The sequence below is a fragment of the Xyrauchen texanus genome, chromosome 31 (assembly GCF_025860055.1).
Source record: "Xyrauchen texanus isolate HMW12.3.18 chromosome 31, RBS_HiC_50CHRs, whole genome shotgun sequence".
NCBI lineage: Eukaryota > Metazoa > Chordata > Actinopteri > Cypriniformes > Catostomidae > Xyrauchen > Xyrauchen texanus.
In genome coordinates, this window is record NC_068306.1 from 27404176 (window position 1) to 27421785 (window position 17610).

General features: G+C 45.5%; 1 protein-coding gene across 4 annotated transcripts in view; it reads right to left on the reverse strand.

Moving 5' to 3' along the window:
* Positions 1 to 17610, reverse strand: part of LOC127624939 (elastin-like) — a 48256-nt gene that overhangs the window by 15166 nt on the left and 15480 nt on the right. For 2 of the 4 annotated variants that reach the window (XM_052099871.1, XM_052099869.1), the window contains 12 exons: positions 15351 to 15485; positions 15221 to 15253; positions 15005 to 15127; positions 14826 to 14915; positions 11216 to 11299; positions 11076 to 11108; positions 10916 to 10993; positions 10690 to 10794; positions 10536 to 10589; positions 7817 to 7840; positions 6818 to 6874; positions 6615 to 6695 (listed from right to left, as the gene is read on the reverse strand). In XM_052099871.1, coding sequence (XP_051955831.1) covers positions 6615 to 6695; positions 6818 to 6874; positions 7817 to 7840; positions 10536 to 10589; positions 10690 to 10794; positions 10916 to 10993; positions 11076 to 11108; positions 11216 to 11299; positions 14826 to 14915; positions 15005 to 15127; positions 15221 to 15253; positions 15351 to 15485 — 897 coding nt within the window. Of the gene's footprint in view, positions 1 to 6614; positions 6696 to 6817; positions 6875 to 7816; positions 7841 to 10535; positions 10590 to 10689; positions 10795 to 10915; positions 10994 to 11075; positions 11109 to 11215; positions 11300 to 14825; positions 14916 to 15004; positions 15128 to 15220; positions 15254 to 15350; positions 15490 to 17610 lie in introns of all 4 variants that reach the window. The other 2 variants (XM_052099870.1, XM_052099872.1) reach the window with 2 other exon arrangements.

Sequence of the window (17610 nt, forward strand, 5' to 3'; positions counted from 1 at the left end):
CCTGTCCAGGTAAATAAAAAAATATTCAAGTAATCATCAACTTTCTCACTCTTTACAAACCAATTTAACAAAAGTTATTAAGCGTGTTCGCAGTAGTTTTCTGCATATCACGGCACTGTTTTGTGGTCCGTTCTGTATAACGAGGCGGCTCATTTTAGCTTATCGCTGCCCATTTGGCACGTTTCATGGCCGACCCATCGGCCCGCTCTGTTGTCCTGATGGCTTGTCCGCCCCTGAACGGCCCCAAAGTGCGTCGGCCCACTGGGAAAATGCCCAGTATGCCAGATTACCAGTCCAGTCCTGAGTGTGGGTGAGAAACAGATCAGTATTTAAGTCCTATTTTACTATAAATTCACCTCCCTTCCAAGAAGGTGGCGATATGCCCGAAGAATGTAAATCTTTAAAAACAAAAGAAGATTTACAGTAAAAAGGACTTAAATATGTATCTGTTTCTCACCCACACCTATCATATCATTTCAGAAGACACAGATTAATCCAATGGAGTCATATGGATTACTTTTATGCTGCCTAACGTAAAATTTTGCTGAAATAATCTTCTAAAAATCTTAATTTGTGTTCAGCTGATGAAAAACATATCATACATATCTGAAAAGACAGGAGGGTAAGTAAATGATGAAAGAATAAAAATGTTTGCGTGAATTATCCAGCTCTCTACATAGCGACTAAATCACTCGCATATGCTACCATATAAAGTGCTATGTGACTAACATAGCATAGGACCATTTTCACAACATTCTCAGTTTTACAGGATGGCTTCAGAGCAATAATGTGCCAGTTGGAAGTCTGTTAGAAGGTAAACTGCAAAACTCGAGAGCTTGTAGATTTGAATTTGAGAATGTGTATAATAAATTATACAACAAATTATACAAGTAAACGTTTGCTTTTGCTTCGTTCTGCGTATTTCGTTCTGCGTATTTTGCGTATTATGTCGTTCAGCGTATTTTGCTTCGTTCTGCGTATTCCATGTCTCTTTTTAAATCTTTTGTTATTTACAGTCAAATTGTGATCAAAAAGGTAAAAAGAAACATTATTTCTAATCATACATTGCACGGAAGAGCAGAACCAGCATGCGGCTTGTTAATGTGCATCCGACCATAGATTCTCTGGGTTCTTTTGCAATTCCTATTCTTACAGGGGGAAAAGCCCCCTCTGAGACCACATTCTGCCCGGACTGGGGGGAGGTTAATGCGGTGAATATGTCACATGGGCCTTCAGGCCCCATGCGGGAGAGGCGCAGTGGTAGATCCTACCTTGCGAGGGAGGAGTTGCTACAGACACAGCGACCGGGGGGCAGAGGGGGCTGCCCAAAGGAGACACGGGTCCACTGGCTGGGGGACTGTACCGCGGGAAATATGCACAGGGGGATTAATCCCTGAAGGCCAAACCATGTGGAGCACCTATTCCAGTACAGAGTAGTTAGTAACCGTAATGGCTCTGGTCGGGAATTCCTCCGCAGACCAGAGGGCTGGGGATGAAAGACATCCAGGGAGCACGAGTTTAGTGGGCTCACCTGGGAGAAAAAGTGCACGTGTTCACCTCAGTGGAGGGGAAAGGCACCAGCGCAAGCGGTACACCCGGTCAGTCGTTCCGTGTTACCGAGTTCTACATGCTCAGGTCTGACAAAACACGGAACGAAACCGATTCAACCCCAAAGATTGTAGAATCTCGCAACGGTATTGGGTGTCGCCCAGCCCGCTGCTCTACAGATGTCACACTTCTTGTAGAGTGTGCTCGAAACAGCAAAGGGTCTGATAGGCCAATGCGACGGCGTCAACTATCCAGCCTCTGTTTGGAGACAGCATTCCCTTTCCGCTGTAAGCAAAAGCAAATAAAGAGCTGCTCAGAGTGTCTAAAGCTCTGTGTGCAGTCCAAATAGGAAGGTAAAGCACATACCGGACACAGCAACGATAAGGCTGTCCTTATCCCCCGGGGCAGTGCTTGGAGGTTCACTACCTGGTCCCTGAAGGGGGTCGTAGGAACCTTGGGCATATAGCCCGGTCGAGGTCTTAGGATGACATGAGCATCTGACAGACCGAACTCCAGGCAAGTGTCGCTGACAGAGAACGCTTGCAGGTCTCCGACCCTCTAGATGGAAGCGAGCGCAATCAGGAGGGCCGTGCTTTCCTAGGGACTTACCGTCCACCGCATCACTGCATCCAACTTTCCCTGTAGGAATGAGAGCACAGACCTGACTGTGCACCTCTGCGGGGCTTCGGATCAGGAAGAACACCAATTTGCGAACAGGCACCTCTTTAGGGCGTAAAGCTGCCTGATGGAGGGAGCTCTGGATTGGTTGATGGTGTCTATGACAGCTGGTGGTAGACCACTCAGATCTTCCGCATCCCATCCAGGGGCCAGACGTGGAGGTTCCAGAGGTCTGGGCACGGATGCCAGAGGGTGCCCCATCCCTGAGAAAGAAGGGGGATCTGCCAGGGAGGTGCTGTAGCGAGGAGTGTGAGATCCGAGAACCAAGTCAGAACCAAGTCAGGGTGGGCCAGTAAGGGGCCACAAGAGTGACTTGTTCCCCATCCTCCCTGACCTTGCACAACACCTGTGCAAGTAGGCTCACTGGGGGAAATGCATACTTGCGCAGTTCCCGGGGCCAGCTGTGTGCCAACGCATCTGACCTGAGGGGACTTGCCTCCGACCTGAGGGAGTACCAGAGCGGGCAATGGGAGTTCTCCTGGGAAGTGAACAGGACTGCCTGTGCTTTGCCTTAATGGTCCCAGATCAGCTGAACCACCTGGGGGTGGAGCCTCCACTCTCCGTTGAGAGGAGCCTGTTGCAACAGCACGTCTACTGTCATGTTGAGGCTGCCCGGGATATGAGTGGTCTGCAGCGACCTCTGTCAGTGCTGACTCCAAAGTAGGAGATGGCGGGAGAGTTGTGACATATGACGAGAGCGCACGCTGCCATGGCGATGTATGCAACCGTCGCGGTGCTGTCTGAACGAATCAAGATGTGCTTGCCTGGGATCAGTGGGAGAAACCTCCGCAGGGCAAGAAGTACAGCCAGCAACTCTTGGCAGTTGATGTGCCAACGACCAGGAACCGGCGGCTGCGTGCCCGTTGCACACGGCGCCCCAACCCTGTTTGGAGGCATCTGTGGTGACCACGATACGTCTTGTCACCTGCCACAGGGGGACTCCTGTCCGCAGGAAGCAGAGGTCTGTCCAGGGGTTGAATAGCTGGCGGCAGAAGGGGGTGAAGATCACAAGATAAGTGCCACAGTGCCATGCCCATTTCACGACTCAAGTCTGAAGCCAGTGCTGAAACGGTCTCATATCAGAATCAGAATCAGAATCAGCTTTATTGCCAAGTATGCTTACACATACAAGGAATTTGTCTTGGTAACAGGAGCTTCCAGTGCACAACAATGCAAAAAACAATACAAAAACAGCAGCAAGACATATATAATATAACATTTAAAATAAACAAAATATATATAATTATACATATACGTACAGACATACACCTTCATGTAAAGTACAAAAATACAGTATGTTATGTACAGTGCAAAAAAAAATTTTTTTCCTTTGTATGTAATGGCAGAAGAGGATATGTTACATAATATAAATAGACTTAAACTGTGTATTGCACATAATTATTGCTCAATGGGGCGGCATTAACTGTTTATGAGATGGATAGCCTGAGGGAAATTTTTTTTCCTTTGCCTGACGGTTCTGGTGCTCAGAGCTCTGAAACGTCGGCCAGAAGTCAGCAGTTCAAAAAGGTAGTGGGCTGGGTGAGTGGGGTCCAGAGTGATTTTTACAGCCTTTTTCCTCACTCTGGAAGTGAATAGTTCTTGATGCTCTTGTAAAAAATGTCAAACGCTCTCCGATGAGGTGGCGACTTCATCATCCTGCTCCATGGTACCGACGGAGACATTAGACTGGCCTTAAGGTGTGTCGGTCTCACGTTGAGCCCGGACGGCAGCAATCAAGTGTGCTGGGGGGCAGGTGGTTCGTGGGGATTTATCCAGCGAAACCGGGCCACTGAACTCCCCAAATTGCCTCCATCGCCAGCCGGGTCATCCTCAATCCCGTGGGAAGAAGGAGCAATGCAGGGGGCTGCTGAAGTGGCGTTTCCTTTGAGAAAGGATAGCCTCGACCACAACGATGCCATGGTCAGGTTCTCGCAAAGAGTACATGAACCATCCACAAACGCTGCCTCAGTGTGATCGCGACCCAGAGACACAAGGCAGCGCCTATGGCTGTCAGAAGCAGAGATATCTGCCGCATCCAGGAACAATGCAAAGGCGGAAGGGCATCTTGAAAAAGATGCGTCTTTAAAAAGATGTTCAACGGCAAGTATTAACTCTTTTATTTTCTTGGAAAATAGTACTCTTATAGAGGAGTTTTGCTCTTTTAGAGGACGACTGTCGAAGCGCCCTAGGGGCGTGGACTGCACTGGCATGCAGAGGAGGGAGAAAGCCGCTGGCAATGCACCGTAGATCCAACAGGAAAGCTCTCTTAGAGGTGAGTGGAACAGAGTGAGATTTTAGCTTGCTGAACACAAACAACCGCTCAGCTCTGAAGAAACAATCTGACTGAACAGATGCTCGATTCCTGCTTTTTATACCCGTATGTCCAGCGGCGGGACATGAAAATTCTGTTCGCCAAATTAGCATTGGCCTTTTTCATATTCAGAGGTATCTGAGGCTCCCAAAAGAAGCCCCTTGTGTCACTAAAATTGACACAATGTCATGTGTGTGACAGAAGGGAAACAAAAATGTAATAGCCAATGTTGATTCTTTTGCCAGCGTGTCCGATGAGGATTGCTATCCCTTTAACTCTGTTTTGCAGCTTGTGTTACAGACCCATTTCTCGTTTATGGCAAAACATTCAAATCCATTGATAGAACACTAGACATTCTGATGCCCTTCATTACTCAGGAATTTATAATTTTATGTTATATGTTTTATTATACTTTTATATTACTAAAATGTCATCATCTGTAAATAATTTTAAGCAAACACTGAGGGCGACCCTGATGAATTTCTCTTCTCTGTTTACATCATTGAATTTCTGTTGTTTAGTTTATGTTGTTTTTCTGTTTATTTCATGTCTTTTATCTTTAGACTGGTCTAACGTGCAGAACATGTATGTTATTAATGAGAAGTATTCATATAAGCTCAACTGGGTTTCAAGTCTCTCCAGCAAGTTTCTCTCCTATTGTGTAATCTTGTATTGTTTTATTTGATTGTGCTAAACAAACAAACTAGTAAACAAGCAACTCATCGATGGGTAGTATAGCATAAATAAATATCAGTACAGACATGGAGCAGATGCAGACACTCCTAAAACATGAACAAAATATGATAATTTAATAATTATTTTCATATGTTCTGTAGCTTTCCAAAATGTACCTTTTCAACACTCTATACGTCATTACAAATCTTTCAGAACAAACACTATAACAACAGTATGTGAGTCTATGAGAACATGCAATTATTTGATTTGTTCCTCCTGCTGGCAACACATCTGTGACCCAGTATGGATGGTAAGTATTCTTACATATGGTGCTTTTGCTGTATAAAGGTGCAATAATATCAGTTTCACTATACACATATCTTTAGCTTTTTAAACCAGTTGTCCCATAAAGACACATTTATAAGCATACAAGAGACTCTCACATAAGGCAGTGTAAGTACATTCATAGACAGTGGATAGTGTAAAACAGAAGTGTGAGTATTAGAGATGGATGCGAAGCAGCACCTGGCAACTTGTGGGGCTTTTCCACTGCATGGTACAACTCCACTCGACTCTGCTCACTTTTTGGGGGTTTTCCACTGTGGATAGTACCTGGTACTTTTTTTTGTACCACCTCGGTTTAGGTTCCAAATTAGCCGATTTGTTATGTTTACTCTATACTCTGCTTGAAAGCTTCACTTTATTTAGTTGACCAGCTACTGGAAAGCTTGCTTCAAAAACAACCACGCCAATTTAACTGTTACACTTATGTAAAATCATCATGCAACAACAGCTTTATGCAGCACAATGAACTAGTAGCAAACAGCAAGCGGTCGTGTTATTGTTTATTGTTTTGTGTCGCATTTAAGATGATGTCACGGCAGTAGAGGTGGCACAACTATGACGATCAGCCTATAATCCCACCCACATTAAGCAGCACTAAACAGCAGTGGAAAAGCAAGCTCAGAAAAGTAAAGCGAGAACAGCTGAAAAGTGCCATTAGCTTTTTCAAGCACCTTCAAATCTCCTCATATAATCTATTCAGTTGTAAAGACAATGAAAGCATGATGTTATGGTACAAGATAAGCAATGCTAGAAAGGAGAAACTATGTCCTAATCAAACTAAAATATATGATACCTCAGAAGTGTGACCAGCTAGTTACTCAATGAATAGTTGGACAGTTATTATGTCTGAACAACCATAATCAATCTGATAAAATTTTAATACCTGTATTTTGTATTTTATATATGACAAAGGATGCAATGTTTTATTCTATGCAAAGTAAAAGTGAGTAGACAGAACAGAAAAGAAAAGAAATACAGTGACCAAAAGTCAATTACTTCATGCAAAGGATCAGCACAATGCCTATGAGTGCACAGAACATCATACTGTTAAGTGTACCTGGTTTTGCACCAGCTAAGATTGGTATTCCAGTCCCAGTAATTCCAAGTCTATCAACATCAATGGGCCCAACATTAACACCTTCAATGACAAAGATTAAGGCAAATAATAAGAAACCAAAAATATACAAAAATAGTAAATACCACTCAGTTTAAAAAGTGAAATACCCTTTTTATACATTAAAAAACTTGACTTGGTCATACCTTCACTCGTGCCACCTCCAGTTGACCCACCCGATCCCTCTATTGGTCCTCCAGATTCTGTTTTGTGAAAATGATCATAAAAGTGAAGGATCTTGAACAATTACTACACAGTGACAAATGTCGAATTACTGTTCTTGTGAAAGACTCAATCTTAAAGCCCTGGTCTCATTTTGCTATTTCATCGTCCTTTACTTGGATGATGTGTACAAGTTATGACTACTTTACCAGCACATTTCTATTACCTGAAAATTTGTACTAACAATATGGTTAGTTAAATTTTAATGGATTTATTCAGGGATTACAGTACTTTACATTACTGAACAAACTTGACCACTTTAACATCAGAAAGTGAAAGAGAGGCACGCAGTAGTGTTTGTGTGCACATTTAAGTTGTGGTTATGCTGAAAAGCACTTTTATGTTGTGTTATGTTGAATTAAAAGTATTTTGGTTGGATTTCGCCATCTCCCGCTTCCTCCTTTGTTGAAGAGCTACGAACCCTGTTACATTGGAGCTGAAACCCGGGACGGAGGAAGGATGCGCTGTCATGGAGTCATCCTACTCATGTTTCCAGGAGGCGGGGAAGACCTGCTGGTGGCAGAATGGCCGAAAGGGCAACTCCTCTCCTCAAGGGAGGAAGGGAGGGAGTAGGTCAGGCTGGTTGGTTCCCCAGCCTGGATCGGGCGTTGGGGGTATGTGACGAGGAGGAGGGTGTGGCAGGCCGTGAGGGTGCACGCATGGCCCTGAGTTGCCCCAAGATTTACAAATTGTTGTGTGTGCGTTTTTATGTTTTGTTAAGTCTTTTGGTTGGGTTTCATCGTCCTCCACTTCCTCCTTTGTTGAAGAGCTACAAACCCTGTTACAGGGGGTTACTGAGATAAAGTGAGTATTCGGGTGGTTATGTGATCACAAGCTATCTGCTTCCATGAGGCGACCTGCCACATGTAAAATAAAATGGAGATTGCATTGGAAGAAAAAGGAAAATGACACAGTTTTCTTACCACTCTTTGGAGCTTTTGTTCCACCTGTGAGTTCAGCAAAATATTGAAATTACAATGGGGAATAAACTAACAGCTCAGCTATTTTTATATGAATTATTATGTGTATATACACTAGTGTCCAAAAATTTTGAATAATGTGTAGATTTTGATATTATGGAAATAAATTGGTACTTCGAATCACCAAAGAGGCATTTGATCACAATGTATCATCATTAAAATCAAAATGACTATTACAATTTGAAAAAAAATAAAAAATAAAAATTATTCAGAACTTCTTAAACTACATCAAAGATTTCTTAGTAAAATCCTCCATGTGCAGCAATGAGAGCTTTGGCATTCCAGCTGTCAGTTTGTCCAGATACTCAGGTGACACGCTTCCTGTAGCACTTGCCATAGATGGGGTTAAGATCCATAACACTCTTTTCCAATGTCTGTGTGTCTTTGCCCACTGTGACAGAGCGGAGGGCGGGGCCGGGTTGTGATTCTACACACCCGGTCCCTTAACAGGCTAATCAAGCCTCAGAGAGGGATAAATGCAGACTGCGGACGGTGGTGCGAGAGAGAGAGAATGTTTACGGACAGCTGACTGTCGTGTGTTGATTTTTGTGTCTTTTTGGTTCAGTTTACCATTAAACTATTATTTATATTGTCAAGCCAGTTCTCGCCTCCTCCTTTCCATTGTTCCCTTTACACTTGTGCTGAAACCCAGGAAGGAGTAGGGATACGCCGTAGTGGAGTTCTTGCTGCTACCATCCACCCTAACGGAGCGGAAAATTGGTCGCCGACCGTGAGGGGAGAAGGGGCCCCTAGCCAACAGCCTGGAGCGGGAGAACTGCTGCCAGGGGCGGGGGAGACCCCTTCTGTTCTCCGAGAACACGGTGGCACGTTCTGTCCACCAGGGGTTGAGGACTGCCTGCGATCCGCCCGGGGAAGCGTGGCTGTGTTTCACTAGAGGGTGGAGGAGTGGCCGAGGAACAAGCTACGTTTTATCAGAGAACCGGCAAGTAAGTGTTTTTTTTTTCTCTCTCTCTTCTCTCTCTCACAATGCCACTCGATGTTGGCCTATTCCCTCTCTTTAAAATTTTGTGGGGATACTTCACTGTTACAGGAAGTACCCCCTATTTAAATTTTTTTTGTTTCCCTCCCCCTGTCCCCTCCTAGATTCAGGAAGGTAGGGATGACCTGCCGGCAGACGGGGCTTAGGGCACGCACTCCCCCAGGGAAAGGGGGGTACATCATGCTGGGGGCTCCCCGGCCTGAGAGAACGAGGGAGGAATGTGACAGGGCGGAGGGCGGTCCAGGTTGTGATTCTACACACCCGGTCCCTTATCAGGTTAATCAAGCCTACGAGAGGGATAAAGGCCGACTGCAGATGGTGGTGCAAGAGAGAGAGAATGTTTACGGACAGCTGACAGTCGTGTGTTGATGTTTGTGTCTTTTTGGTTCAGTTTAGCATTAAACTATTATTTATATTGTCAAGCCGGTTCTCGACTCCTCTTTTCCATTGTTCCCTTTACACCTAATCTAACCTTTTCTTTTTTATTTCTGTTTCAAAAGTGGCTTTTTCTTTGCAATTCTTCCCATAAGTCCTGCACCCCTGAGTCTTCTCTTTACTGTTGTACTTGAAACTGGTGTTGAGCGGGTAGAATTCAATGAAGCTGTCAGCTGTTAGCCTACATTCCTCAAAACAATAATTGACTGAGTTTCTGGAGAAAGCGGTTTCTTTTTTGCCATTTTTGACCTAATATTGACCTTACTGCATACTGTGTGCAACTCAAAAACAAACACAATGACAATGTTAAGCTTCATTTAATGAACCAAATAGCTTTCAACAGTGTTTGATTTAATGGCAAGTGAATTTCTAGTACCAAATTAGCAATTTAGCATGATTACTCAAGGGTAAGGTGTTGGAGTGATGGCTGCTAGAAATGGGGCCTGTCTAGATTTGATCAAAAATTACTTTTTTCAAATAGTGATGGTGCTGTTTTTTACATCAGAAATATCCTGACTATACTTTGTTATCAGTTGAATGCCACTTTGGTGAATTAAAGTACCAATTTCCTTCCGAAACAGCAAAATCTGTACATTATTCCAAACTTTTGGCCACCAGTGTATATAATACTGTTTATCAGATGTATATTTTAGGGGTTGCAACTAATGTAGTCAACTCTGTCAGCCTGAAGTCGGTAAGTATGACGACTATAGAAAATACAGTGGGTGTAGAGCCTGATGGCTCTCTACTGAAAAGGCAAATTGACTCATATGTAGGCTGTGATATACTGTTGGACTCACAATAAAAGACACAAACACACAGAATGCACACAGTACCAATTGTGACACATTCTAATTAAAAGGTGCTTACAATGAGATAACGTAATGGTTGATGTTTATCCGATCAATTCACATACCAATTAAAAATGGTCAGACCATCACTGATAATTTCCCCTCAGATGTCAAACTACTGCACCATTTCCATCTTAACCTATAGGACCCCAGGCAGAGTCTAGCTCAGTTTTTTCCATCCCTGGTCCTGGAGTACCCCCAACACTACACGTTTTAGATCTCACTTATATGACACACCCAATTCAGGTTATGGGGGTTGGGTGAAATGGCGTCACAACTAGTCGAATTCATCGTGACTAATGCGCTTGGATAGTCGGCTATTAAAAAAAAACAAATGCAACCCCTAATAAATATATTAGATTAATAACTAACTAACGTTGAACTTCTCCAGCACCACGAGTTCCTCCACCAATGCTGCCAGTCACTGCATCTGAACAGGTGACAGGTAAGACTGATTGTTACAACACCATTATGGAAAGTAAACTCAAGCATGTTAACAGTTAACAAGAACATATATTAAACTGCATTACCCCCATCAACTCCAGGTTTAGAACTTCCTGCACGATCTGCAGTGGCAACTGCACTACCTGGAACTGCTGTTCCTCCAAGCCCACCTCCTGTGTAGCCTGGTACCCCTAGATTTAAAATGTGAATCAGAGACATGGATCATTACATGACACAAACATTTTAGCAAATTCTTATCTGTATCTATGTACTTGTATTTAGTTTAGCCCTATTTAACCAGTTATTACCCACCAGTTCCTGTGGCCCAAATTGCACCTGTTCTTGGTACTGATCCAACTGGTATGCTTCCAGCCCCACCATCTGGCTGTCCTGTTTATGCAGATACATAAGGTTAAATCTTAGCCTGATTGTGCATGACACAAATCTCTAAGGTGTAAAAACTTTGTTTTACCATATTTAGGTGGTTTCTGTGCACCCCAATAACCTTTAGATTGAAGCATAACAAAACAGCAGGTACATCAAGTTATGTTTTGTAAAACAATTTAGTGAAAGGTATTGTACAATTGACAAACAAGATTTTAAAATATTTACCTCCATACCCCCCATATCCAGCAAGCGGCACTCCACCTGGAACTCCTCCAAGTCCAGATCCAGTCCCAAGACCTCCTCCAAGCCCTCCAGGCAGAACAGAATCAGATAAAAAAAAAAAAAAAAAAAAAAACGTTTTTTATGAATATTATATTGTAGTGAGAATCACACTGAATTGAAATAAACTGTGCCTCACACAAGACACCAAAGTATGTGGTGATTTTTGATCACTTGACAATTAAGGTGTGTATGTGTGTGTGTTTATTAATACCAGACATCCCTCCATCCTTGGGGCACCAGCTACGGAGTTTCACCTTAACAGTATAAAAATTATCCAAATGGACCATTCAACAAATTAGTAATATGTAAATTGGAGGGAGTTGGTCATTTTATTAATCTGAAGGATTCGTGAGATTCGTCCTAACCCTTTATGCTGAATTTACACTACACCATTTTAAGCCCGATATTCGCTCGCCGACAGTTTTGTGGAGATCACCGACAAAAGCCTGAAATTGTGGGCAAATCGGAGCTCGCTCCCATGGGCGACGATCGCAATGTATGAATTATCAAAGATCCGAGAGAATAGGGGGGCAGGCACGGCCTGGGTGTGATAGGCCAAAACGATGGCATCAACGACCCAGTGGGAAAGCCTCTGTTTGGAGCCAGCGTTCCCTTTCCGCTGTCCACCAAAGCAGACAAAGAGCTGCTCAGAACATGTAAAGCTCTTCATGCGGTCCACATAGCTACGCAAAGCAGCACCGAACACACCAACAAAAAGGCTGGGTCTGACTTCTCCCAGGGCAGCACTTGCAGGTTTACTGGGGTCGTAGGAACCTTGGGCACGTAGCCCGGTCGAGGTCTTAGGACGACATGGGTGTCTGCCGGACCGAACTCCAGGCAAGTGTCGCTGACAGAGAACGCTTGCAGGTCCCCAACTCTCTTGATGGATGCGAGCGTGATCAGGAGGGCCGTTTTCAAGGAGAGGGCTTTGAGCTTGACTGATTCTAGTGGCTCGAAGGGGGGTCTCTGAAGGCCTGAAAGGACCATGGAGAGATCCCACGAGGGGAACAGGCATGGCCTGGGAGGGTTAAGCCTCCGGGCGCCTCTAAGAAACCTGATAATCAGGTCGTGCTTCCCTAAGGACTTACTGTCCACTGCATCGTGGTGAGCCGATATGGCAGCTACATAAACCTTCAAGGTGGAGGGGGACAGCCTGCCCTCCAACCTCTCCTGCAGAAATGAGAGCACTGACCCGACTGCACATCTCTGAGGGTCTTCAGATTGGAAACAACACCAAACACCATTTCAGGGCATAAAGTTTCTTGGTAGAGGGAGCTGTGGCTTGGTTGATCCTGTCTATGACAGCAAGTGGTAGGCCACTTAGATCTTCCTCATGGGGAATTCACCAGGGAGGGGCTGTCGTGAGGAGCATGAGATCCGAGAACCAAGTCTGTGTGGGCCGATAGGGGGCCATTAGAGTGACTTGTTCTTTGTCCTCCCTGACCTTGCACAGCACCCGTGCAAGTAGGCTCACTGGGGGAAATGAGTACCAGCTAGGGAGTACCAGTGCGGGTAGTGGGAGGTCTCTTGGGAAGTGAACAGGTCTACCTGTGCTTTGCCGAACTGCTCCCAAATCAGCTGGACTGTCTGGGAGGGAGCCTCCACTCTCCGCTGAGCATGCCGAGATAGCTCGTCCACTGCCATGTTGAGGTTGCCCAGGATATGAGTGGCATGCAATGAGTCGCTGCTGGCTCCAAAGGAGGAGATGGCGGGCGAGTTGCGACATGTGACGAGAGCACGTGACGCCTTGGCAATTTATATATGCTATCATGGTGGTGCTGTCTGAAGTAGCAGGAGAAACCTCCTCAGGGCAAGGATTACAGCCAGCAACTCTAGGTAGTTGATGTGCCAACCCAGCCGGGCCCCCGTCCAGGAGCCGGCAGCTGCATGCCCATTGTACACGGCACCCCAACCCTGTTTGGAGGCATCTGTGATGACCAGAACACATTGGGACACCTGCTGTAGGGGGACTCCTGTCCCGCAGAAAACAGCGGTCTGTCATTGGTGAGGCGCGCTGTCATTGAGACTGAGTCTAACTCCATGCTGAGAAAAGAGATGCTCTGAACCGGGTGAGCTTGCTCTTTTCCCAGTTGACCTGAAGCCCTAGACGGCTGAGGTGCCTGAACACCTGGTCACTGTAGGCGCACAGTGACTCTCGAGAGTCGGCTAGGATGAGCCAGTTGTCGAGTTAATTGAGTATGTTGATGCCCACTTCCCTTAGCGGGGCAAGGGCTGCCTCTGCGACCTTCGTGAAGATGCGAGGGGACAGGGACATGTCGAAGGGGAGGACCTTGCACTGTTATGCCTGGCTGTCAAACGCAAACCGTAGGAAGGGTCAGTGACAAAGTAAGTTAGAGACTTGGAAGTACACATCCTTCAGGTCGAAACAATCTTGATGCCTGATGCATGTTAGAATGTGTCTTTGTGTGAGTATTTTGAACTGGAGTTTGTGCAAGGCCCGGTTGAAAACTCGCAAGTCCAAGATCGGTCGTAAGCTGCCGCGTATATTTTGGGTACGATGAAGTAAGGGCTGTAGAAACCCTTCTTCATCTAAGCAGGAGGGACAGGCTATATCGGGTCTTTGAGTAAAAGGGTTGCGATATCCACATGTAGGGTGTTGGCGTCTTCGCCTTGCACCGAGGTAAAGCGGCCGCCTCCGAATGGGGACCCGTGGGCCGTCTCAACGTCGAGGGTAGTGAGAGCGGATGAGCGAGGAGGTCTTTTGCGGGCAGTGAAAAGTTCCCTCCACGACCTCGTCAGCTCATCATGCACCTCCAGGAAGAAAGGGACTGGGGGGGGGGTGTGTGGCTGTGAGCTGCGCCTGGACCCGAGAAAACAATCGTCTAGCCATGAGGGCTGTGGGGAGGATGGAGGGTTCCTGTCCAACCCCACAAAGTGTTATAGAAGTGTATTCTGTTAATGACCCTCTGGACTGGGACTCGGGACAAAGTTGTGGCTGTTGTAAGGATGCTTTACACCTTCCAGTTTGTTTCAGGGTCATGATTGGCTGCTGACATCAAAAGGGACCCGCACAGTGTGGCTCACCCTCCCTCCCTCCTCCTAACAGTTCAATTTGTGTGAACCATTGTGCTAATTGAACAACTGCAATTGACATAAACCGTTCTGTCTTTGTGGCTTCTTTGTTTCAGCTTTTGCCACATGCCAAGTTAATGCTACTTTGAGAGGTTTTGGAGAATTTATATGGTCCCAAGTCCAGTCTTAGGTCAAACCTTAGGATGGGGGGTTTGAGAGATTGCTAAGAAACCACTCATGGACCAATGAGAAGTCCTTTCCAATGTGTTGGAAGAGCTTTTCTGCCTTGTGAGGGGTGTCTGGCAGTTGTCCAAGCAGCTTATATGATGGCTGCACTTGGCATTTGTTTGTGTGCTTCTGCCACGATCCAATCAAAATGGAGTCACTCTTCTTTACCTTGACAGTTAGTTAGGGCTCTGCCATAAACTGAGATTCCTGTAATTTAATTTTGATCCGATTGTTCACCCCAACCTTAAAAAGAAATTCTGAATGTTAGATTGCCTAAAATTGGTTCACATACCTCCAGGGACTGCTCCAACTCCTGTTCCAGCTCCTGGTACACCTCCTGCTTCTAGAGCTCCACCAGAACCAGGTAAACCACTTGCTACACCTGTCAAAATATGCATAGGTTTAGAAACTGTTCTTTTTTCAAAGCACGGCAAACATTTTTTTTGTACATTTTATAATAACTTTCAGCACCTCCAGCAGTCCCTGGACCATAACCACCAACTGGCCTTGCTCCTGTTCCAAATCCTGCAGTTGGACCTGTTCCTACCCTAGCCTGCAGACCAAGTCCTGGTGCCCCTACACTTCCACCAGGACCTACACACAAATTTGAAAAAAAAAAATTACTAACAGCTGATTTAAAATTATAGGAACAACCACAATGGCAAATACCAGTTTACAATGTCCTACCATATTTTAAAGCTTTAGGTCCACCTGGATATACTGCATTCAAAGTGAAATATAACATATATTTATATATGGAAATTAACAGATCATTTAATAAGTGAAAAGCCTAAATTGGAATAGTTTTTCAGCATGCCTCCAGAGCCATATCCATATCCAGCACTAGGTACACCTCCTGGTCCATAGCCACCGACAGGTACACCTCCTGGTCCATAACTACTGACAGGTGCCCCTCCACCAGCTCCAAAACCTGGCAATGCTGCTCCACCAGCTCCACCAGGAACAAATAAAATATAGAATATAATTTACTGTATTATTTTGTTTTTGTTCCCTTTACAAAAAGCTTCACTATGATGCTGCGCTGCTAAGCGCTACGGGGAACAACCCTAGTTGTGACCGAGCTGAATAATGTGTGCAACACGTCAATGAACATTGACCGGAATTTATAGCCTCGGCTGATGTAATCATTAGATGCACCTGCGGCCAGGCTATAAATGGATACTTCACCAGGTGTCGTCAGAAACTCTTTTTTCAGAGCGATTCTGTTTCTGTGTTTTACAAACCCTGTCAAAACTTTCTTTCCTCTGTTAGGAGTTAGAATTGGTTAGACAGTGCACAGTGAATATTTTCCTCTTTTCGCTTCTGTTTAGAAAATATTATATATATATATATTTCTAAAAAAAGAAAAGAAAAAAAAGAGGGAATGACTGAAAGCCGCAAACACTGCATAAGTTTTTGCTGTTTGTTTGGGGTAAGAGCACGCTGCTCTCGCATTGCAGCAGGGCGGGTGTGAGGACTGCGATTTGCTTTAATGAAGTGCTTCGTGCTTACCTCGCTTGCTTCCGGGAGTCAGCACTCACGAAAAAAAAAAAGATCATTCATGGGGCTCTTGCATGGATTTGGCTGAGGAGCAAGAGACGGGTTGATCCCTTTCTCTCACTCTCTCCCCAAACCCAGCTGGTCCTTCACAAGATCTCGAAGCGCGTTCCGACGCTTCTTCAGATCATGAGGAGGATCGCGATTCTCTTCCCGTCTCCGAGCTTTCCGTCCGCAATAAAAAAATCTACGGAGGAATTGCTCGATGTTGTTACTCGTGCGGTTGCCAGATTGGACTGGCCACGCGAAAAGAGACCCCCAAACGCCCAAATTAGGGGATAGATTTTATCTTCCAGTCTAAGAAAGGGAACGCCTCATGGGTCCCTTCCTTCTTTGATAACCTCCATGAAGAGCTTTTTCAGCTCATGGAGAACCCCTAAAAAAAAAAATATAATATATATATATATATATATATATATATTTTCTTCCGTGTTCACATACCCTCGACGTCGTTATATTCGACTATCGTGGGTGCTGAGGCACGGGGGTATTCAGTGATGCCGCCGGTTGAAGAGACGCTTGCGGGCTATCTCTTGCCGGGCTCGGCATCGTCACATAAGAAGCCCTCTCTCCCCTCAAAGCCTTGTAGGACAACCTCCACTTTAGTGGGAAGGGCTTATCAAGCAGCAGGTCAGGCTGGTGCTGCTATGCACACTATGCTGTTTTACAGGCGTACCAGGCTGACCTCCTGGACGACCTGAGTGTGGGTTCTGCGCTTGACGAGCAAGCCTCAGACCCGCCTCGGTCCTGACTGTAGGGAGGCTCAAAAGCAAAGTGTGGCGAGTCGTGCTCCTCCTCCCAGGGATTGGGGACAGTCTCGCCGCCCTCCCCAGCCCCCGAAGCAAGACCTCAGGACTATAAATTCTAGTAAGAGAAAACCCTGATGGTCTTGCGCCTAGATTAGGGGTAGCTCCCTCGGACGGGCGCGTGCTTCACTTCACCCCTCCCAGTACCCCCTCGAAGCCCCTCCATTCCCGCCACCTCTTGGTGTTTCGGGTTGCAGAGGCTTCCGTCAAAATTGGGTGTTTTTGCTGTTCCTGCATTTTATTCAGGACGCGAAACACTCGACAACCCCTCAACAGGAAGTGTTAAAATATAATACCCATCTCAGAGATCCTGGCAGCGTGGGAACTTCTGCCAGATATATTCTTTTCTGTGGGTCTTATAAGGGTGTCAGGATTTAATTCACTCGCCGCTTTTCCGTGTTTCAATGGCGTGTTCTCACTACCAGTAACCGGATTTCTTTTTATGTAAAAACAAAAACTCGATCTCCTGGTTAAAGGGGCCATGGTATGTGTTCCCCTTCCAGAGAGAGAGTTAGGTTATTACACTAAATACTTCCCGTTTCCCATGGAGGGTGAGGGGTGGCGTCTGGCTTAGATCTTAAAGCTTGAACTACCCGTGGGTGTTCAAGTCCAAGATGATGCCTGTCAAGACGGTCGTGTCTCAAGCCCTACAACTCGTTTGGCTGGTCACCATCGATCTTATGACGCACTTCTATACTTCATTTAGAAGTTCTG